Source organism: Rosa chinensis, chromosome 4 (assembly GCF_002994745.2).
Source record: "Rosa chinensis cultivar Old Blush chromosome 4, RchiOBHm-V2, whole genome shotgun sequence".
Classification (NCBI taxonomy): Eukaryota; Viridiplantae; Streptophyta; class Magnoliopsida; order Rosales; family Rosaceae; genus Rosa; species Rosa chinensis.
Genome location: NC_037091.1, coordinates 64,666,497 through 64,683,787, shown reverse-complemented (window position 1 = coordinate 64,683,787; position 17,291 = coordinate 64,666,497). Strand labels below are relative to the sequence as shown.

The 17,291-nt window shown below is 38.9% G+C and overlaps 4 protein-coding genes across 6 annotated transcripts; 3 read left to right on the top strand and 1 right to left on the bottom strand.

Annotated features, from left to right (window-relative positions):
• The first annotated feature begins 3,926 nt into the window (after positions 1-3,926).
• LOC112197744 lies at positions 3,927-8,394 on the top strand. Of its 2 annotated transcripts, none has more exons than XM_040517784.1 (10): positions 3,927-4,523; positions 4,640-4,768; positions 5,550-5,738; positions 6,323-6,460; positions 6,580-6,698; positions 6,778-6,910; positions 7,011-7,143; positions 7,246-7,325; positions 7,440-7,574; positions 7,745-7,873. In XM_040517784.1, exons 1-10 carry the CDS (start codon positions 4,011-4,013, stop codon positions 7,769-7,771), a joined length of 1,596 nt encoding a protein of 531 aa, XP_040373718.1. In that variant the 5' UTR covers positions 3,927-4,010; the 3' UTR covers positions 7,772-7,873. The 2 variants fall into 2 exon arrangements, with proteins under 2 accessions (XP_040373718.1, XP_024194327.1); XM_024338559.2 differs by having other exon boundaries at positions 3,928-4,523; positions 7,772-8,394.
• An 83-nt stretch (positions 8,395-8,477) lies between these two features.
• On the bottom strand, positions 8,478-9,565 carry LOC112197745 (NAD(P)H-quinone oxidoreductase subunit L, chloroplastic). The gene is made up of 5 exons (XM_024338560.2): positions 9,370-9,565; positions 9,208-9,282; positions 8,976-9,083; positions 8,801-8,895; positions 8,478-8,700 (listed from the first exon to the last, which is right to left on the bottom strand). Exons 1-5 carry the CDS (start codon positions 9,490-9,492, stop codon positions 8,553-8,555), a joined length of 549 nt encoding a protein of 182 aa, XP_024194328.1. The 5' UTR covers positions 9,493-9,565; the 3' UTR covers positions 8,478-8,552.
• Positions 9,566-10,193: 628 nt separating this feature from the next.
• LOC112197532 lies at positions 10,194-14,491 on the top strand. Of its 2 annotated transcripts, none has more exons than XM_024338257.2 (9): positions 10,194-10,599; positions 10,681-11,049; positions 11,138-11,353; positions 11,509-12,155; positions 12,477-12,573; positions 12,669-12,722; positions 12,811-12,929; positions 13,380-13,570; positions 13,680-14,491. In XM_024338257.2, the coding sequence occupies exons 1-9, from the start codon at positions 10,345-10,347 to the stop codon at positions 14,333-14,335; spliced, it is 2,604 nt and encodes an 867-aa protein (XP_024194025.1). In that variant the 5' UTR covers positions 10,194-10,344; the 3' UTR covers positions 14,336-14,491. The 2 variants fall into 2 exon arrangements, with proteins under 2 accessions (XP_024194025.1, XP_024194026.1); XM_024338258.2 differs by having other exon boundaries at positions 10,195-10,599; positions 13,683-14,491.
• Positions 14,492-14,672: 181 nt separating this feature from the next.
• On the top strand, positions 14,673-15,723 carry LOC112197533 (probable NAD(P)H dehydrogenase subunit CRR3, chloroplastic). The gene is made up of 3 exons (XM_024338260.2): positions 14,673-15,007; positions 15,102-15,241; positions 15,357-15,723. Exons 1-3 carry the CDS (start codon positions 14,730-14,732, stop codon positions 15,473-15,475), a joined length of 537 nt encoding a protein of 178 aa, XP_024194028.1. The 5' UTR covers positions 14,673-14,729; the 3' UTR covers positions 15,476-15,723.
• Positions 15,724-17,291: the final 1,568 nt, after the last annotated feature.

Below are 17,291 nucleotides of genomic sequence, written 5' to 3'. Positions count from 1 at the left end.
ATACATATCTTCCCTTGCCATACCAATGACAAGTTTAGAACGTGGTATGCTAGCACCACTCATTAGACAACTAGTGCTCACTTATTAAAAACAAGCCTATAATTGTGAAAAATCTAGAACACAAGAAATAGGCATAGTTCAACAAAAAACTAAAATCTCTCACTGCCATCCGAACGGCTAGGATTTTTGGTGGGTCCATCCTTCTAGATCCCAAATTCGAAACCCCATAGAACCAGAGCCCAAAACTTTGAGCTTTATAAATCTGGATTTAATCTTAGCACCCAACTTTGTTTGGGCCCCCAAACACAATTGGGCCTCCAACTTGATATGGGCCATAAGGCTGATCTGTGCACCCAATCCACTTTGGGCTCGCCCTTTTCTGCACTGGTTACGTCCAACGTCGACGACGACGCCGCACGTACAGGAATGGAACACCCAGATTGCACCACCACCGCTTCTTGAAACCAGATGCCCTAAAATGCAGTGATAATGCGATGGAAGCTTCTATTGCACCAAACCACAGCCGGCTTTGAGCCACCCATCCACATCTGACCTGTAAAAATAGCAATCCACTTCAAGCCCAGTGGCAAGCCGCAAACTCTGTGCTACCTTGATTGATTCACCATTTGCCTTTAGGCGAAGCCAACTGGCCGTGGCCCTTGCCATCGCTGATCACTAGAGGTCGACCAACGCTTCACGCGGTTCTCTGTCACCAAAACTGGGTCGCTCAATAGGCGACAACTCCATGACCTCGCAACGCAGCCTACGCATGGCCCAGATTTGAGTCTAGCTCTGCGCAGCCGCATCCGCCACAGCCATTCTCGCACCCACCCAGATTCGAATATGAACATATCAGACCACCTATCATTATCAGTCACATCATTAAAACCACTCCGTCGAGCTACGAAAGAAGTGATGAAGATCTTAGGGCTGAATTGGGTGATCGTCGCATAAAATCGGCGTTGGAGGGCCATCAAATGGCTTAGAGAGGAGGCCAATGCCGGCTTCCATTGTTGGAGTGCAAATCCTTGGGGGCTAGGGTTTAGGTAGAGGCGAGCCATTTTTCCCAACTTTTTGTCTTTCGTCTAGAGTACCTTGATGTTGGAATAAGCTTAATTGAAGCAATTGGACCCTCCCATATTCATATGATTTGTTTGATTATGCCACCAATTAGAGAAAGTAATAACAAATTAACTAAAAATTCTTTTGATAGAAGGTAGTAATGTGTATTTATAGTAATAAACAAAGGATTTTGTTTTCAGTTTTTAAGAAAATAATGTGTAAAGTTTTGAATTTTTTTTAAAACTTAGCTTCCAAATTTTAATAGTGTGATTAAGTATGATAAATTTTTATTTCTTGACCCCCCTAATGTTTAAATCCTGGTTCCACTCCTGATCATGACTCACCTTGGGAAATTATTACATGGTCCTGGACCATAGTACACGTGGTGGTCCGGAGTGATGTTATTGGGCCATGTGACTCGTAGTGATTTCTGATTGGTCTCTTAAATTAATTTTTTTTTTCACCCCATGTATGGTTCCCACCACATTCGAGTGATATTATTGGCTTGGACCACCACATGACAGTGCCACGTGGTACTCCAGGACCATCTAATAATTCCTCACTCACCTTATGCATGCTACGTCAAATTTGAGTCACGTAAGGCTACCCTAAGACAACCTAAATGAAATTACCCTGTCGTTAACTACAAATAACCAAGACAATGTTAGGTTTAATATCAAAGTCCGCCTAACTTATTAAAGAACCTAGGACTACCTTACGCAAAGGTGGCTTTCTCAATGTCTGTACTAGTTGGAAGCCATCATCACCAACCAAGCCGCCACTAACGGCACTAGTAGCCCAACAACCACTAACCAGACGACTGCCATTATTTCTCCTGATTCGACAAGGATCAGCATCACCACAACGAGCAAAAATCGTCTCCGTCACTAATAAGCCGAAGGTCAGAGGCAACATCGTCGACATACAGATAGACCAACCCTCCAAATAAAATGGAGATGATGGGTGCTAGTGCCATTGAGCACCCTTAATTCGAACCAAGTTGGATCAAAATTGCAAAAAACGCAAGCCTTGGAGAGAAACAGGTGAATCTCCATTTTTTTGTTGTACTTATTGTTATAAGTAAAAAACGTATATTTTTCAATTTCTTTTATGGGAGAGGATTCAATGCACGGACGTGTACTTGCACCGACATAAATGAATGGTTAGATTATATTAAATACACTCTTAGGTTATTAATAAAAATATTAATTATAAATGTCAAGAGTTGAGATCATTTTACATTGTCGGTATATAATAAAGGATTGAATCGTGACATACCATAATTTAACTCAACTTTATACCTTGATTTTTTTTTTCTGAAGGTAAAAGATACTGAGCTTTATTAAATTAAGTAGGAGGGAGAAGCTCCTTTTGTACAAGGTCTGTGATGCAGTCAGGCCTGTGATTCACCCAGTTGTTACATTGTTGAGATTCAAAGGCTAAATTAGCTAACCTATGTGCAACCTTGTTGCATGTTCTGGGAGCAAAAGACACCTTGACTTGTGGCATACGTCTTAAGGTGTTCCGGATGTCTTCAACTAAAATTCCATGTTCAGACAGGATAGCAGCTGATCCATTGATGTCATGTACAGCTCTTTGGCAATCCGTCTCAACGAGGACTGAGTGAGTACACTGCTGTTGCACAAATGCCAATCCGGTTTGAATAGCAAGAAGCTCTACCTGCAACACTGAACTAGCATACTGAACAGCAGATTGAAAAGCAGCAACTACAACTCCATTGGAGTTTCTAAGAACCCCCCCAATTCCACCTCGTGTTAATTGAGAGATGACGGCTCCATCGACGTTGAGTTTGAGGTCGTGCCCAGAAGCAGGCCTCCATATACCATGTCATAGTACTGAAAAAAAAGCAGTGTCATAGTACTGAAAAAAATGTCAGCTGCTGTGCGTGTTGTGCCTTGATTGTCATACCTTGATTGTTAACAAGTCATATACTCTAAATTTATTATATTTAATCCATTAAAATAACAGATCAATGGACCAACTCATCAAATCTAGACCTTAATCATAAATTCGAATAATCAAATAATGGTCAATATAATTATCCAATGCATTTATTTCCAATCTGGCCATACTTTCTAATTGAATGACGTGATGGTCTGAAACCAAATCACTGAATTATTCAGGTAATTAGCCGAAAATAAAAATCAAATAGATATGATGTGACACACTGTCATAAATGGCCGAGACACTGTAGTCGATTTCTTTTGACCCCCGTCTATCATTGGGCTCCCCTACCCATTTCTAGTTTCCCAACTACCTCCGTTCCTATCCAATTGTCCATTATTACTAGGAAAAGCTTTCACAAACATCTCTATTATGAATTTACCTAAAAATTGATATTGTCATTTCTATTATGAACTCACCCTAAATCCATTAAATTCTTTTTGGTTCAAAACCCGGATATTACATTTAAGATAAAGATCATTTGAAATGTAATGAGTTATTGGTGAGGTGAGAGTAATTGTACAAAATAGATAAATTTTTTTATTCATCTATACTGAAATTATGTCAGTTGGTAAAGTAATAAAAATAAATTAAAAAATATTTATGTTGTATTTGGGAGACAAATATGAGTGAATGGGGTCGTTAGTCGTTGAATTTTCCTTCATTTTTGTTTTTTTGTTACGTTGAATTATCCTTCATTGCTTATACGTAATTACTAATTATTATTGATTTATCTTCCAAACGAGTGATTATTATTATTGATTTATCTTCCAAATGAGTGATTGCGGATAATAATCCTCCACCAACTACTGGTATTGATGTAATTCCGTGGTAAAAGAAGGGTCAAATTGTTAAAGTCAACGCCCATAAATTCACACCTCCATTACCGAAGTTAATTTCAATTCTCTTTCTAATTCTTTTCTGAGCTTCGCTTTCTTTCTGTCAATTTTCTCTCCCCCCAAAATTCAGAGTAAAAAAAAATCATGGAGGAAAATCACGCTTCAGCTCTCGAATCGATCGCCAATGGAGACCACCACGACGCCGGCGAGTACAATTCCCATAGCAGCAGTAACAACAACGACCATGGATGGCAGAAGGTGACCTATCAAAAGCGCCAGAGGAAGAACAAGGCCGCCGAATCCATCAACAATCAGAATAGGCTCGTCCCCGGCGCTGTGATCTCCGGCGGAGACAGCGTTTTCCGGGGTGTGGAGAAGGCGGCGGAGGAGCGAGTTCGGCGGCGGCAGGAAGCTCAGAGGGCGGCGGCGGCGGCCAATGCCGACGCCATCGGCGTTGTTCCGGCGAGATCGAAGCACCGGTCGGACGACGAGTACGGCGAGGACAGCGATGACGAGGCGGTGCCGCAGAACGCCAAGGAGGCAGGGGAGGAGAAGAAGTTGAAGCCGAAGAAACCGAAGAAGCCTAAGGTCACCGTGGCCGAGGCGGCGGCGAAGATCGACGTGAACGCTCTCACGGCGGTGCTGATCCAGCTTCCGGTGAGTTGTGGTAGTTCTGATCTGACATTTCTTTTCCGATGCGGTTTCTGATGTAGTTTGATATTATTTGATTTAGATTTGAATTTAACTTTATTCAATTCGATTGTTTCCGATAGCAATTCGAGGAAGCTATACAGGTGATGAAGCTGGCGGACTTTTTCGGCTGGGCATTCTCTGCAGTGACTTCCGCCCAGTTTCCATGGGTCAAGATGTTCAAGGAGTCGACTGTGGCGAAGATTGCCGATGTGAGTTTTCGAAATTTCTATGTGAATTATGCTTTTACTTTTGTATCCGCAATCTAGTTCTTTGTGTATGGCTGATGATCTAGTTTTGAGTTCTGGTTGATATAATAATTAAAAGGTCTTATATCTGTTTTTGGGCTATATTTGATGTTTTTGTGAACCATTGTGCTGTATACTCATTCGTATTTGCTGTTCCATCTAGTGTCATTCATAAATTTTTTGGAAAAGCATCATTCTTAAATGCTGTTTAATCTCTTTGGTTATTCAAGTGTAACATGGAGATCTATGTTGTTTTACGCTAAATAATTATGAATGATCTGGTTTGTGTTCCCTTTTCTTTGGATAAACATTACCTTATTCCAAGTCTTCTATTATCTCTCTTGGATATTCAACCACATGAATTTAATCAACATTTGAGGTTATTGGACTTTTTGGTGGAGACTAGTTGATGGGACGTTTAGGTCAGTTGTCGCCCCTATGAATTGCAGCATGATTTCTCTTCGTTATAGTTCCTAGTAGAATGCAATTTAATGCATGCATTTTCTGGTAAAGGTAGACCTGATATTTGTGACATTTGTGTCCACAAAGTAGCTTAAGTTGATTAATGCCAACAGTTGTCACTAGAGTTCACTGTCATGTTATAGTTGCCTGCTCATTTAACATTTTGCCTGAGTATCTCCTGTTAGAATGTGGAATACATTTCAAGAGCTTAGTAACTTATTTGTTCCGTATGTCGGTATGCAAACACTTTGTATCCTCATCAGTATGTATTTTCTTTTAACAGATCCCCATTTCCCATATACCTGAGGATATTTATAAGACATCAATTGACTGGATCAGCCAGCGTTCCGTTCAGTCCCTTGGATCCTTCATTTTAGAGTCTTTGGACCAAATTCTTGCAGATCTAGCAAGCCAGAGAGTCGGTGGAAAGGGTGCCAAGAAGGGTGTGCAGCAAGTATCATCCAAATCTCAGGTAATTCTTATCTCCCACTTTTCTTTGTCTTTAACTATCTGCATTTCTTGGATGTCCAAAGCTTTTAAGATAAAAATAAAATAAAGATTACATAGCTGTCCAAACATAAATGATATAATTTTTTGAATTTAAGTTCAATGATCTGTTGTCCAGAAGGAGAATTATTCTAATCATGGGTCTTTTTACTTCATTTGTGCTCTTACAACATCTGGTTGGACAAGAATTAATTTTTCTCCTTTAACCAAAAAAGCCCCTTAGCATGTTATCCATTGCTCTAGTTGGCATATGGAATATGAATATCCAATAATTAGTTTCATGCTTTGTGATTGATTTTGGTGTTCTGGAAAGTGTTCTTTTGCATCAGTTGGTTGGCCAAAATATATTGTAAAAATCCATGTTTCAGATCCATTGAGGCTTTTGTTTTGCAGAACTAAACTTTGCAGGCAACATTTGCAATCTTTGGACTGTTTCTAGTGATCATGCCATGGTCTCACGTTGGATTATTTTTGCTAAATGTTAGATAATTTTGTCTTTGTGAGTGCCTAGTCAACTCTGATGCAAAATCACGTGTTGTCAAATCCCAGGTTGCAATATTTACTGTTGTAGCAATGGTATTGCGAAGAAAACCTGATGTCTTGATCAGTATATTGCCGACATTGAGGGAAAATTCAAAGTATCAAGGACAAGACAATCTTCCAGTAATTGTATGGATGATAGTTCAGGTAAGTGGGACTAAAATTTTACACAGGTTTAATAGATCTTTCTTCATGGCTAAAATATTATCATAGTTCTTCTCCTGTTATCATACATCTCATGTTAGATCTCAAAATGTCTTGTATAGGCTAGTCAAGGAGACCTGGCTGTGGGGTTGTATGCATGGGCACGCAATGTATTGCCTCTAGTTTGTGGCAAAAACAGTAATCCGCAGTCCCGTGATCTTGTTCTGCAGCTAGTTGAGAGGTATTGAACATGTCATATCTCAATATTATTTCATCACTGTTGCATTCCTTAAACTCTGAATTTGTTTATTTGATTGCAGAATTCTGTCTATGCCAAAGGCTCGTACCATTTTAGTAAATGGTGCTGTGAGGAAGGGGGAGCGTTTGGTGCCACCTTCTGCATTGGAGATACTTATAGGAGTCACCTTTCCTGCACCTTCAGCTAGAGTAAAGGTAATTACTGAAAGCGGTATTCACTGTGTAATGAACTATTAATTATTTATAAAAAGAGTTATTTACCTGTTATTCAACTTCAATATGATGCTTTGTACAGGCTACTGAAAGGTTCGAGGCTGTATATCCGACCCTAAAGGACGTGGCTCTTGCTGGCTCACAAGGAAGCAAAGCGATGAAACAAGTTTCACAGCAAATATTGAGTTTTGCTGTTAAAGCTGCCGGAGAAGCAAGTATGCAAACTTGATCCGTCTTTACTTTGCACTGTAGTTTCTTTCTAAGAATTAGGGAATTGATGGGTCTAAAATGGGGTTTGATATATTGCTGGCTCACAGGTACACCTGAGTTATCCAATGAAGCAGCTGAAATTTTCATTTGGTGTTTGACCCAAAGTGCTGAATGTTTCAGGCAGTGGGTGAGTTATCCCACTTGTCATATTGCATTCATCCAATACTTTTCTTTGAATTCAAAGTTCAATATATGCATATTTAACAATCTTGTTGTTGTGTTGTGTATGAAATGTTACCAGGACAAGGTTTATGAAGGAAACCTAAGAGCAAGCGTCACTGTTCTGAAAAAGCTTTCTGATCAGTGGAAAGAGCATGCTGCAAAAATCTCCCCTCTTGATCCTATGAGGGAAACCCTCAGAAGTTTTAGGCACAAGGTAGCCCCTTCTCTATTATTTTGGGTTTTGTATACATTTTTTTTTTTGCCTAGTTGTGCGGTGCGACAATCATTTTCAGTTCTTTTGCATCATCACAGATGCTTCTACGGATTTTGTTATTTTATCAAACTTCTTGTTGATTTGACTCTGTGATTTTATGTTGTTTTAAGCTATTTGAATACAACTCTTGTTTGTAGAATGAGAAGGCATTGGAGGGTGAGGCCGAATCTGCAGAGCAAGAGCGACTTGTCAAGGATGCAGACAAGTATTGTAAGACGTTACTGGGAAAGCTATCACGCGGCAGTGGTTGCAAGAAAAGTGTGGCATTTATTGTCCTTGCTTTGGCCGTTGGTGCAGCTGTGGTGTCCCCAAACATGGAGTCTTGGGATTGGAACAAACTAACAGTGTTTTTCAGCTCTGAAAACCCATTTCTTTGAGCTGGGTGAGTGAAGCAACTAGCAGCTGGTGGTGCAAAGCATCAACTCGTTTTTCTTACAATATCGAGCATGAGGAGGAAAGCGATCTAATTTACTTCAGAATAAGGCGGCGAAAAATAGAAGTTCTCTTTATACTTTTGTCCTGATGGGACACGGAACTAGAATTAGTTGAAGGTCAATACTTGGTTGAAGGTTTAATTTGGTTTGAGCCATTTTGGGCTTTTTCGTTCTTTCATGTAACTTTTTGTGTTTATTTAGATCCCTTTTTAAAGTTTATTCACATCTAACATTTACAATACTAGCAGAATATGTTTATGAGAAGAGGAGTGGATACGTATGTGTTCCCAGATTAGTGTTTCAATCCAAAAGGAATTTTGGTGATACAGGATGTGATTCTTTTACCCTACTGCATTCATATTTTCAAGATTACTCTTGTTTTCATGTGACGAAAATTTAATCATATACATTCGCGATATATGCAAGAGCTATATATTATGTAGAAGTTGTATGATACAAGTTATAAGAGATTTTTGTACAATTTTCATGAATACTCTTCAGGTTCGGCAAAAGGGTACTTTAAGAATCCTGCTTTAACGAGATCGGGATCGTCTGGCTTGGACCAAGGATACTTCATGTTTGGATCCCTTGGGAACTTCCTGAAGTTCAGAAATGGTGCCCAAAGAAGTACACTGCGCAGTAGCATCAAAATGAATTCAATTGTTTATACAATGCAACATGAAAACTCTTAAGAAGGATGAAGAGATTGAGGCAAGAAAAGAGCCCGCTCACCCAGGAAAGAAGAGGAAGACAAACATGAACTGAAAATACATCTCTAGGAGATTTCGCTTATACCACCTTATCCGAAGCCAGTTCATGATGATCGGCTGCAACCACAGAAATATGTTTTACTGAAAGATATAAGAACTTGATGAAGAAAGCATAAAGGCGAAACACATTTACTTACCGGCATGATTAGGAAGTACCAGGTGCCCACGATTCCGGATTGTATCAGAGTCCACGATAAATCTTCCTCATAGTTCATACCAGTCACAGCAAATGCAGGCAGCTCAATCTGGTAACAAAATTTCCATCAAGTATAAAGCACAAACAATTAGGAATATCGATATCAGTAGATATATCGGTAATCCATATTTCACATATGTCAAAAACATAGTATAACAATTTGAGTGTCTTACAGTGGCCAAAGCTGCTCCAACTTGAATTGCTGAACCAAATTTCTTTAGGTCGTTTTGAATTATGCTTGTGAATGTCTGAAATCGAAAACGACGACGGGGTTATTGTAATTAATCTGAAAAAAGAAAAAGATGAAGAATGAAGAAATTAGCAACATTATAAACCTTTTGAGGCTTTGCATCGTGGGACTGACTGAGACTAAAAGTGATTGTAGGAGAAGCTGTACGTCGAGGGCGGTTGAGAGAAGGCAGAGCCTGTGGGATTTGGGAGGTGAATGAGCAGCTCATTTTAGAGCTCTGTTATGTGCCCTGTATTTCTTCTTATCTTTTTGAACTCAGTTCATGGCAGCAAATGCATGCAATTCCTTTACGAATTAAAGTGAAATAATAGCACAAATCAGAAAGAAAAAAAAATGTATAAAGTAGAAGATGCCACGTGTCCAGTGAGTTTCAATCAGGTCCCCACTCCCTATTCGCATCTTCTTTTTCAATTTTCATGCTCATTTTTTATGTTTACTACAAAATCTATAAAAAACACAATTTCAATCTGTGATTTGGGTTGCTTTTGTCACCGTGAATAAAATTAGAATGCCATGTACATAAAAAAAAAAATGTTTTAATTTTTTTAAGCAATTGATTATGTGATGAAGGTAGATAATTGACTCTTGATATTTTCGGAAGCTTATTTTCTATATATCATCACAATTGTAGAATAATACAATTTAACGAACGAATGATAAATGATTAAATGTAATAAGATTGGTTAGGTTGGTTTTATCTCGAACCAAATTACCAATGACTTGTTAGGATAGAGATTAGACAACAGACAAATAGGAGCGGAAAATTAAAAACGTTACAAACCAAGTTACATATAAATAATTTTGCAAAAAACCTCGGAATTTGGCAAAATAAATCTGAAAATGAGAAAGTGAAAAAATACACGGTAAAAGATTTAATTTACATTTTCCTTATAGAAGTATAGAACGGTCAGAAACCCTTTTGCGGAAGGCAAATCGCAATACGGCAAACCCAGACAGAGCATCGTCATCAATTCCTGAAACGAACCACAACTGGGAAAACAAGGCTGTCTTCTAAAACCACCCCCCAACACAATCTTCAAATTCCAATTCCAGTTTCATCATGTGGGCCCCAACACTCCAAGCACCATTTACACTGAAGCTCCCTCATCTCCTTCTCCAACCTTGTCTAACCTCCAACACGACCCTCCTCGTCCCCATCACAGCAACTCAAACCTCAAGACCCAGAAGAAGACGACCGCGCCTCTCTTTCTTTCGAGCCCATTTCCAAACCCTCAAGCCCAAATCACGCCCTCACCGCACATTCCTCACCAGAGTCACTAGTGACGATGGTGACGCTGGTCATCATACACACACGGTAGTTTCGGCACTGTAATTATTATCTGTAATTAGTAATATTCTCTGATTGTTTGTTTGTTGTTTGAACCTACATGCTCAGGGTATGGAAGAAAGAGAGACCAGCCCTTCACCTTCTTCTTCTGGTCCGAATGTTGGTGATGGTTATGTAGCCTTGTTTATACGGATGCTTGGGCTGGACCATGACTCTCTTGACAGAGAGCAAGCAATAGTGGCGCTGTGGAAATATTCACTTGGCGGGAAGAAGTATATTGATGCCATCATGCAGTTTCCTGACTGCATACATTTGATTCTGAACTTACTAAGATCAGAGTCCAGCTCTACTAGTGAAGCTGCTGCTGGTCTTTTGAGATCAGTAGCTCTAGTTAATTCGTATAGGGATTTGGTAGCAAACAGTGGAGCCATTGAAGAGATTACCGGGTTGCTCACTCGAGCTTCCACGACTTCTGAGGTAAAAGGTCGATGGGTGTGTGTCACATGTATCTGCGTACTTGTTGATGTACAAGTGTGAGGTGGGTTGTGATGAGATTTTTGTGCAGGTGAAGGAGCAGGCTATATGTACTCTGTGGAACTTGAGTGTAGATGAGAAGTTCAGAATGAAGATTGCTAACAGTGATCTCTTGCCGTTACTGGTTAAGTCCTTGGATGATGAGGACGTCAAGGTGAAGGAAGCGGCGGGAGGGGTTTTGGCAAATTTGGCATTAAGCGAGTTTAATCACGGCATTATGGTTGAAGCTGGTGTTATACCACAGTTGGTGAGACTTCCTCTTATTTCATATGTAATAGGTGATTTGGGTCATCTTATATGTGTCACTCCTTATACAAAGCTAAGCAATTTAAGTGAGTAATGCTCTGTTTTTTGATGCTTTGGTTGTGATATTTAGAGACCAACTCCTCGATATTTATGCAGGCAAAACTCTTAAGAACTGACATTGAAGGATCTAAAGTAATTAAAAAGGAGGCAAGGAATGCTCTGTTGGAACTATGTAAGGATAGATATCATAGAATTACTATCCTAGAGGAAGGTCTTGTTCCGGTACCCATGATTGGTGCAGCTGCTTATAAGTCATTCAGACCAGGTCTTTATTCATGGCCTACTTTGCCAGACGGTACACAGATTGAGCAGACTTCTAAAACTCCTTCCAGGTTTGGTGCCTCTGAGTTACTCCTTGGATTACATGTTGATGATAAGAAGGCAAACATAGAGGAAGCAAAGATGAATGCAGTAGTTGGACGGACGCAGCAACAGTTTCTGGCTCGTATTGGGGCCATTGAAATGGACGATGAAAAGAAACAGTCTGAATTAGCAACTGGTCAACAACTCACACTTTTGCCATGGGTGGACGGGGTTGCTAGATTGGTTTTGATTCTTGGACTTGAAGACGAGTCAGCAATAGTGAGAGCTGCAGAGTCAATTGCTGATGCATCTATAAATGAACATATGCGGATAGCATTCAAGGAAGCTGGGGCAGTTAAGCTCTTAGTTCAGCTTCTTAACAGTAAGAATGATGCTGTCAGACTAGCTGCAACTCAGGCTCTAGAGAGGTTGTCTGTCAGGTAAGTATGCATTCACCATTTGCCTCTTTAATCCTATGCCATTATTGTTGGTTCCTGTACAATTGCTTATATAATGAATCTTCATGTCAGTTGTGGTACGGACAGTAAAACAACTGAAACTTCTTCTGGCATATATGCGCAAATGAAGCATTTACACTTGTCCTCTTTTTCTTGCTTGCAAATCGGAAACACTCACACATGATCCTTATTTTGCATATATACTATATACTTAAGACTCTTCTTTTGATCTTTTTCTTTCCTTCCATGAACAGCCTCTTGCAAATAATTGATGTTAATATGATCTTGTTTTGCTTGGTGCAGCAATGTTGTTTGCCAGATAATTGAAGCTGAAGGTGCTTTAGATCCTTTGGTTAATATTTTAAAGAACCCAGAGATCCCTGAAATATTGATGGAAAAGGTCGTTCATTATGTTTTTTTATTTTATCAACGATTATTCTGGGAAATGAATAACGATTATTTAAGTTGATCACTTGAATAATTGCTGCAATGCAGACCTTGGATACTCTTGGGCGGATCTTAGATCCTAGTAAAGAGATGAAGTCAAAGGTTGGTTAATCACCTCTTGATTATATTTTTCAAACCTTTTAGTTATCAATTGACTAAATGGCTTACCAAGTATGTTGATTCATTCCAGTTTTATGATGGACCAGTAAATGGATCGGAAAAGGGTTCGGATGCTGCAAGAGGCCCTTATGGTTCCAAAGGAATAACCAGAGATGTGGGTCATACACCGATTTTGAAAACAAATCCCAGGTTTCATCTCCCACTTTTTATTTAATTTTTATTCCAATTTGTTGCAGAACTTCCTTCTACTTAGTAGAACCATTTTCTCTATTATATTATATTTGTTCTTAGAGTGGAAGTTATGTCTTATAGCTTCATGTATTCTTCCACTTTAATCCAAGGAAAATGATAATGAGCAGAATGCAAATGTTTTCTAAATTTTCACATGACAACGTACTTTCTGCATGTCATTGTGTTTGAGTGCCTGCTTTCCTGGTCCTCTGAGAGAAAACGGCCAAGTAAAGTTTCAAGTTGTGTCTGCACATTTCATGCATCAATTCTTACAGATTGTGCTCTATTTAGAAAATAATTTATTGTAATTTGAATTCTCAGTCCTGTTATCCAGAAAAGAAGTATCATTTGAACTTTTTCTGACGAACAATCAGTTAATGCTACTTTCCTCCTATAACAAATATGCAGGGAGGCTGTGCTTGATTCTGGGGTTATCACTCGCCTTCTTGAGATATTAAAGACCCCAACCCCGAGACTACAAAGAAAAGCGGCTTCCATCCTTGAGTTCTGCACAGTTATTGACCCAAGCATGGATACTATTACTTCAGCAGATATAGAATCTGGTTTGGATGTTGTATTCCAACAAAAGGCCCTTGAAGGTATGGTAATTTTATCCTGTAATTGGTTTTGCTTTATGAAATTTTGATGTTTTGACGTTTTCATAGTTGAATATTCATTTTGTTTATTCTGTTTCTGTGTGGTTTTTAGCAGACATGGAATCTGAAGTAGATTATCAGCAGCCAGGGAAACATGTCCTTGAAGTCGAAGAAGCCGGTCTTGTTATATCAGCAGCCTCCCGGTTACTAACAAAACTGCTCGACTCTAAGAAGTTTTGCCAAAAAATAGATTCCGCCCATTTCACCAAATTGCTCTGTAATATCCTCAAGTCTGATATTCCCCTTCGCAACAAAGATTGGGTTGCTGGTTGTTTGGTGAAACTTGGTTCTCTTTCTGGTCCCAGACTAAATGTCGATGATCCAATCAACATGGAAGTAACTCTCCACGAGACCATTCCCAGACTCATGGAGCAGCTCAAAACCTCCTTCTCTCCGCAATCAAAGGAAGCTGCCGTTATAGAACTCAACAGAATAATCTCTGAAGGGGTGGTTGATTCCACTCGAGCCGTTGCTGCAGAGGGAGGAATATTTCCTTTAGTGAAACTGATTGAAGAAGGGAGTGAGAGGGCCGTCGAAGCATGTTTGGCTATATTATATAATCTGAGCATGGACAGTGAGAACCATTCGGCAATTCTAGCTGCTGGAGCTGTACCAGTTTTGCGCAGAATAATTCTATCAGAAAGACCACAGTGGAGACGGGCACTTCATTTACTGAGAACTCTACCTACATTGGAAGGCACTGCTTAATTTTATAATTATGATCCTTTTCTTCAATTTTATCATCTTTGAACAGTTGATGAGTGTATACATCACAGTGATATAGTTTCACTCAAAAGGTTCATAATTTTTGAACGAAATCTACCCTTAATCGGAAGGCAAATTTAGTTGTCATCTTTTTAGTGAGTGCCAAAATTGTCATTCATTTTGAAGGATTTCAGGAACAAGAAATTAATGGGATTATAAGCGCCATTTATGAAACAATTTCATCCTGCTAAGAACCTTTTTTATTTTTACTGTAATTTTATTTTACTTTTACTTTTTGAAGATATTTTATGCTCTAGGCAAACGCCGCAAACCAATAGAGCTGTGCTAAATAATTCCAGAAAGAATAGACAGTTGAGAAGCTCCACCACCACCCACAATGTCTAGCTTATCCTCCTGTCTTTCCCTAACCAAAAACCTTGCTCATGCTTCTCTTCCAAACAACAACAATGGCTCAACATCACCACCACCACCACCACCACCATCTCTCCATGCCAATAATAACACCACCAAACTTCCATTGCGCAGCAGAACAACTCCATCATTGCCGAGAATGAAGCAGCAACCAAATTGGCAACGCCGCAAGCCAAAGCAGGCTACTGTCATCGAAATTGAACGTGTCATTGGTGCTGGAAGATTCCGCGATGCTGACAACTTGTAAGCTCCTCACTTCCACCGTGTTTAGCGTTCATGTCAACTATTGCATTGTGTAATGACTAATGATAATGTGAAAATGTGTTCTTTTTTATAGGGATGTGGAAGAAAAAAAGGACGCAAAATTCGACATGTCGATGATGAACTTTAGCAAGTTTGAAGGGCCAGTGGAGAAGCAGCTCCGGGAGACAGGAGAGTGGGTGACCAATCAAACTGAAAGAGGGTTCCGTTCCAATGGTAATCCTTTTTCTTTTACTTCGCCTTCTTTCTGTTAAAAATGGTTATGTTTTGGCAAAAGTCGTAGTGAAAGATGAAAATGACAAACTGGCTCTTCAATTTGATGGTTTTGCAGGCAAAAATATTCTGAAATTTGCGTTCCTGTGGATACTACCAATTTGGGCTTTCTCACTCCTAGTTGCGGTTGGAGCCATCAAGCTAAACATCCCACTTCTTGATGACCTCATTATGTGAGGCTTAATTTTCTGTTAAAGTGTACTTCACTACAAATGCTCTATCTTTGTAGATCAGTAGGAGCGCAACTATGTCAAACCCATTTGGCTTACAACATGTTAGATACAAATGAAATTTCCATGGCAACCAAGTTGAGCTGTATTCTTATGTTGCCTCTCGTTGTACAATACTCTAAGGCCTCGTTTGTTTCACGTAAAGGAAAGTAATTTCATTGTGTTTCCCATGAGAAGGGAAATAAAATTTCCCAAGAACTTTCCATTCAAATGTTTGGTAACTTTAGGAAAGTTGTTAAAACGTTTGTAATTAATGCAATAAAATAATGTTTTGTGAGTAATAAATGCAAGAAAAGAATGGGGAAAGTGATTCATTTGGTATTTGGAATGAACCACTTGCCCCCTTATTTTCTCTTATTCCCCTTATTTTCTCTTCCTTAAGGAAAAATACTTAATTTCCTGTTAGTATCCCCCAAACACAAGAACTGAACAAATTTTCCTTCCTGATGTTTACTTTCTGTGAATCAAACGTGCCCTAAATATGTAACGAAAAATTATCTCCTTAGCTCATTGGATTAGAAGCGTATGAAGTGCTATTGTTATATTATTTCCCGCTATTCAAAATATATAAATTTCATACTCAGTAATGAAAAACTATCTCATTGGCTCATCTGATTAGAATTGTACGAAGTGTTATTGGGTTCGAATTAACCCTAAGTTGACTTTATTTTCTTGTCGAACATTTTCTTCTTGTCATGAACAATTCACTACCAATAAACTTATCATCTAGCTAGGAGCAGAATGACTACATGGTCTAAACTCAAGTACCAGTTGGTGTTCTTTGACCCTAGTTCAAGGATTGATCGAGTTTCATAATTCAAATCAAATTATTGGTGGGCGGACCACCTAAATATTTTCCTTGGTCAAATTAATGTTTTTGCTTCTGGAAATTTTTCTGTTCAACTGTTCTAGATGTTTTTTGATTAAACTGTTCTAGATGTTGAATCTTTAAGGAACCAATAATGTGCAATAATTATTGAAAAACGAAAAGAGAATCTATCACCCTGGTTAGTTATTCTGGAAAATAAAACTTGAAGCCTCTGGCAAGTGGCTGGACTCTGGAGAGCAAGATGCACGTGCAGGTAGTCTTTGTTATTCTTATTTGTCCCCGACCAGCTACTCATTGTTCTTACATTACTCGTTTCTCAGGGCACCGTCTTGGTTCTCAGAAGTACTTCTGTTTTATAACATTGTTCTTCTGACCTTCTAACAGATTTTGTGTAAGAATTATAAGTAAAAGCTCGATCATGCTCTGGAATACGTAGAAGTTTTCGATATGTGATTCTTGATTAAATTAAACATGTGGCAAATTTAATGCATAAGTGAAATTATCTTGCATCTTCAATTAAGTCTACATAAAGCTCAAAATATTAACTCATTCTGTACATAGTACCGATTAGAAGTGAAAGATTAATAATCTTTAAATCTAAATGTAAGAATAGAAAACAATATTTATGAGCTTGCGTTGTCTTATTTTTTATATTTATATGAATCCGTAAATCCTAAATAAGTGGTTTACTAGTCGAGCATCTTGATTTGAAAACCTTGCTACCTGTGTTCGACTCATGAAGTTGTCATCCAGACATTGTGTTGCAATACACAGTTGGAACATTTCACAGCGCTGAGGGATTAATCTTTAGGCTTACGAAGTGCGATAAACATGGTAAATGTGTATTGAGATTAAGTATTACATTACCTTAGGTAAATGTGTATTATTATATATGAAAATGTGACACCAATGTGCTTTACTTTGTATGGCGGTA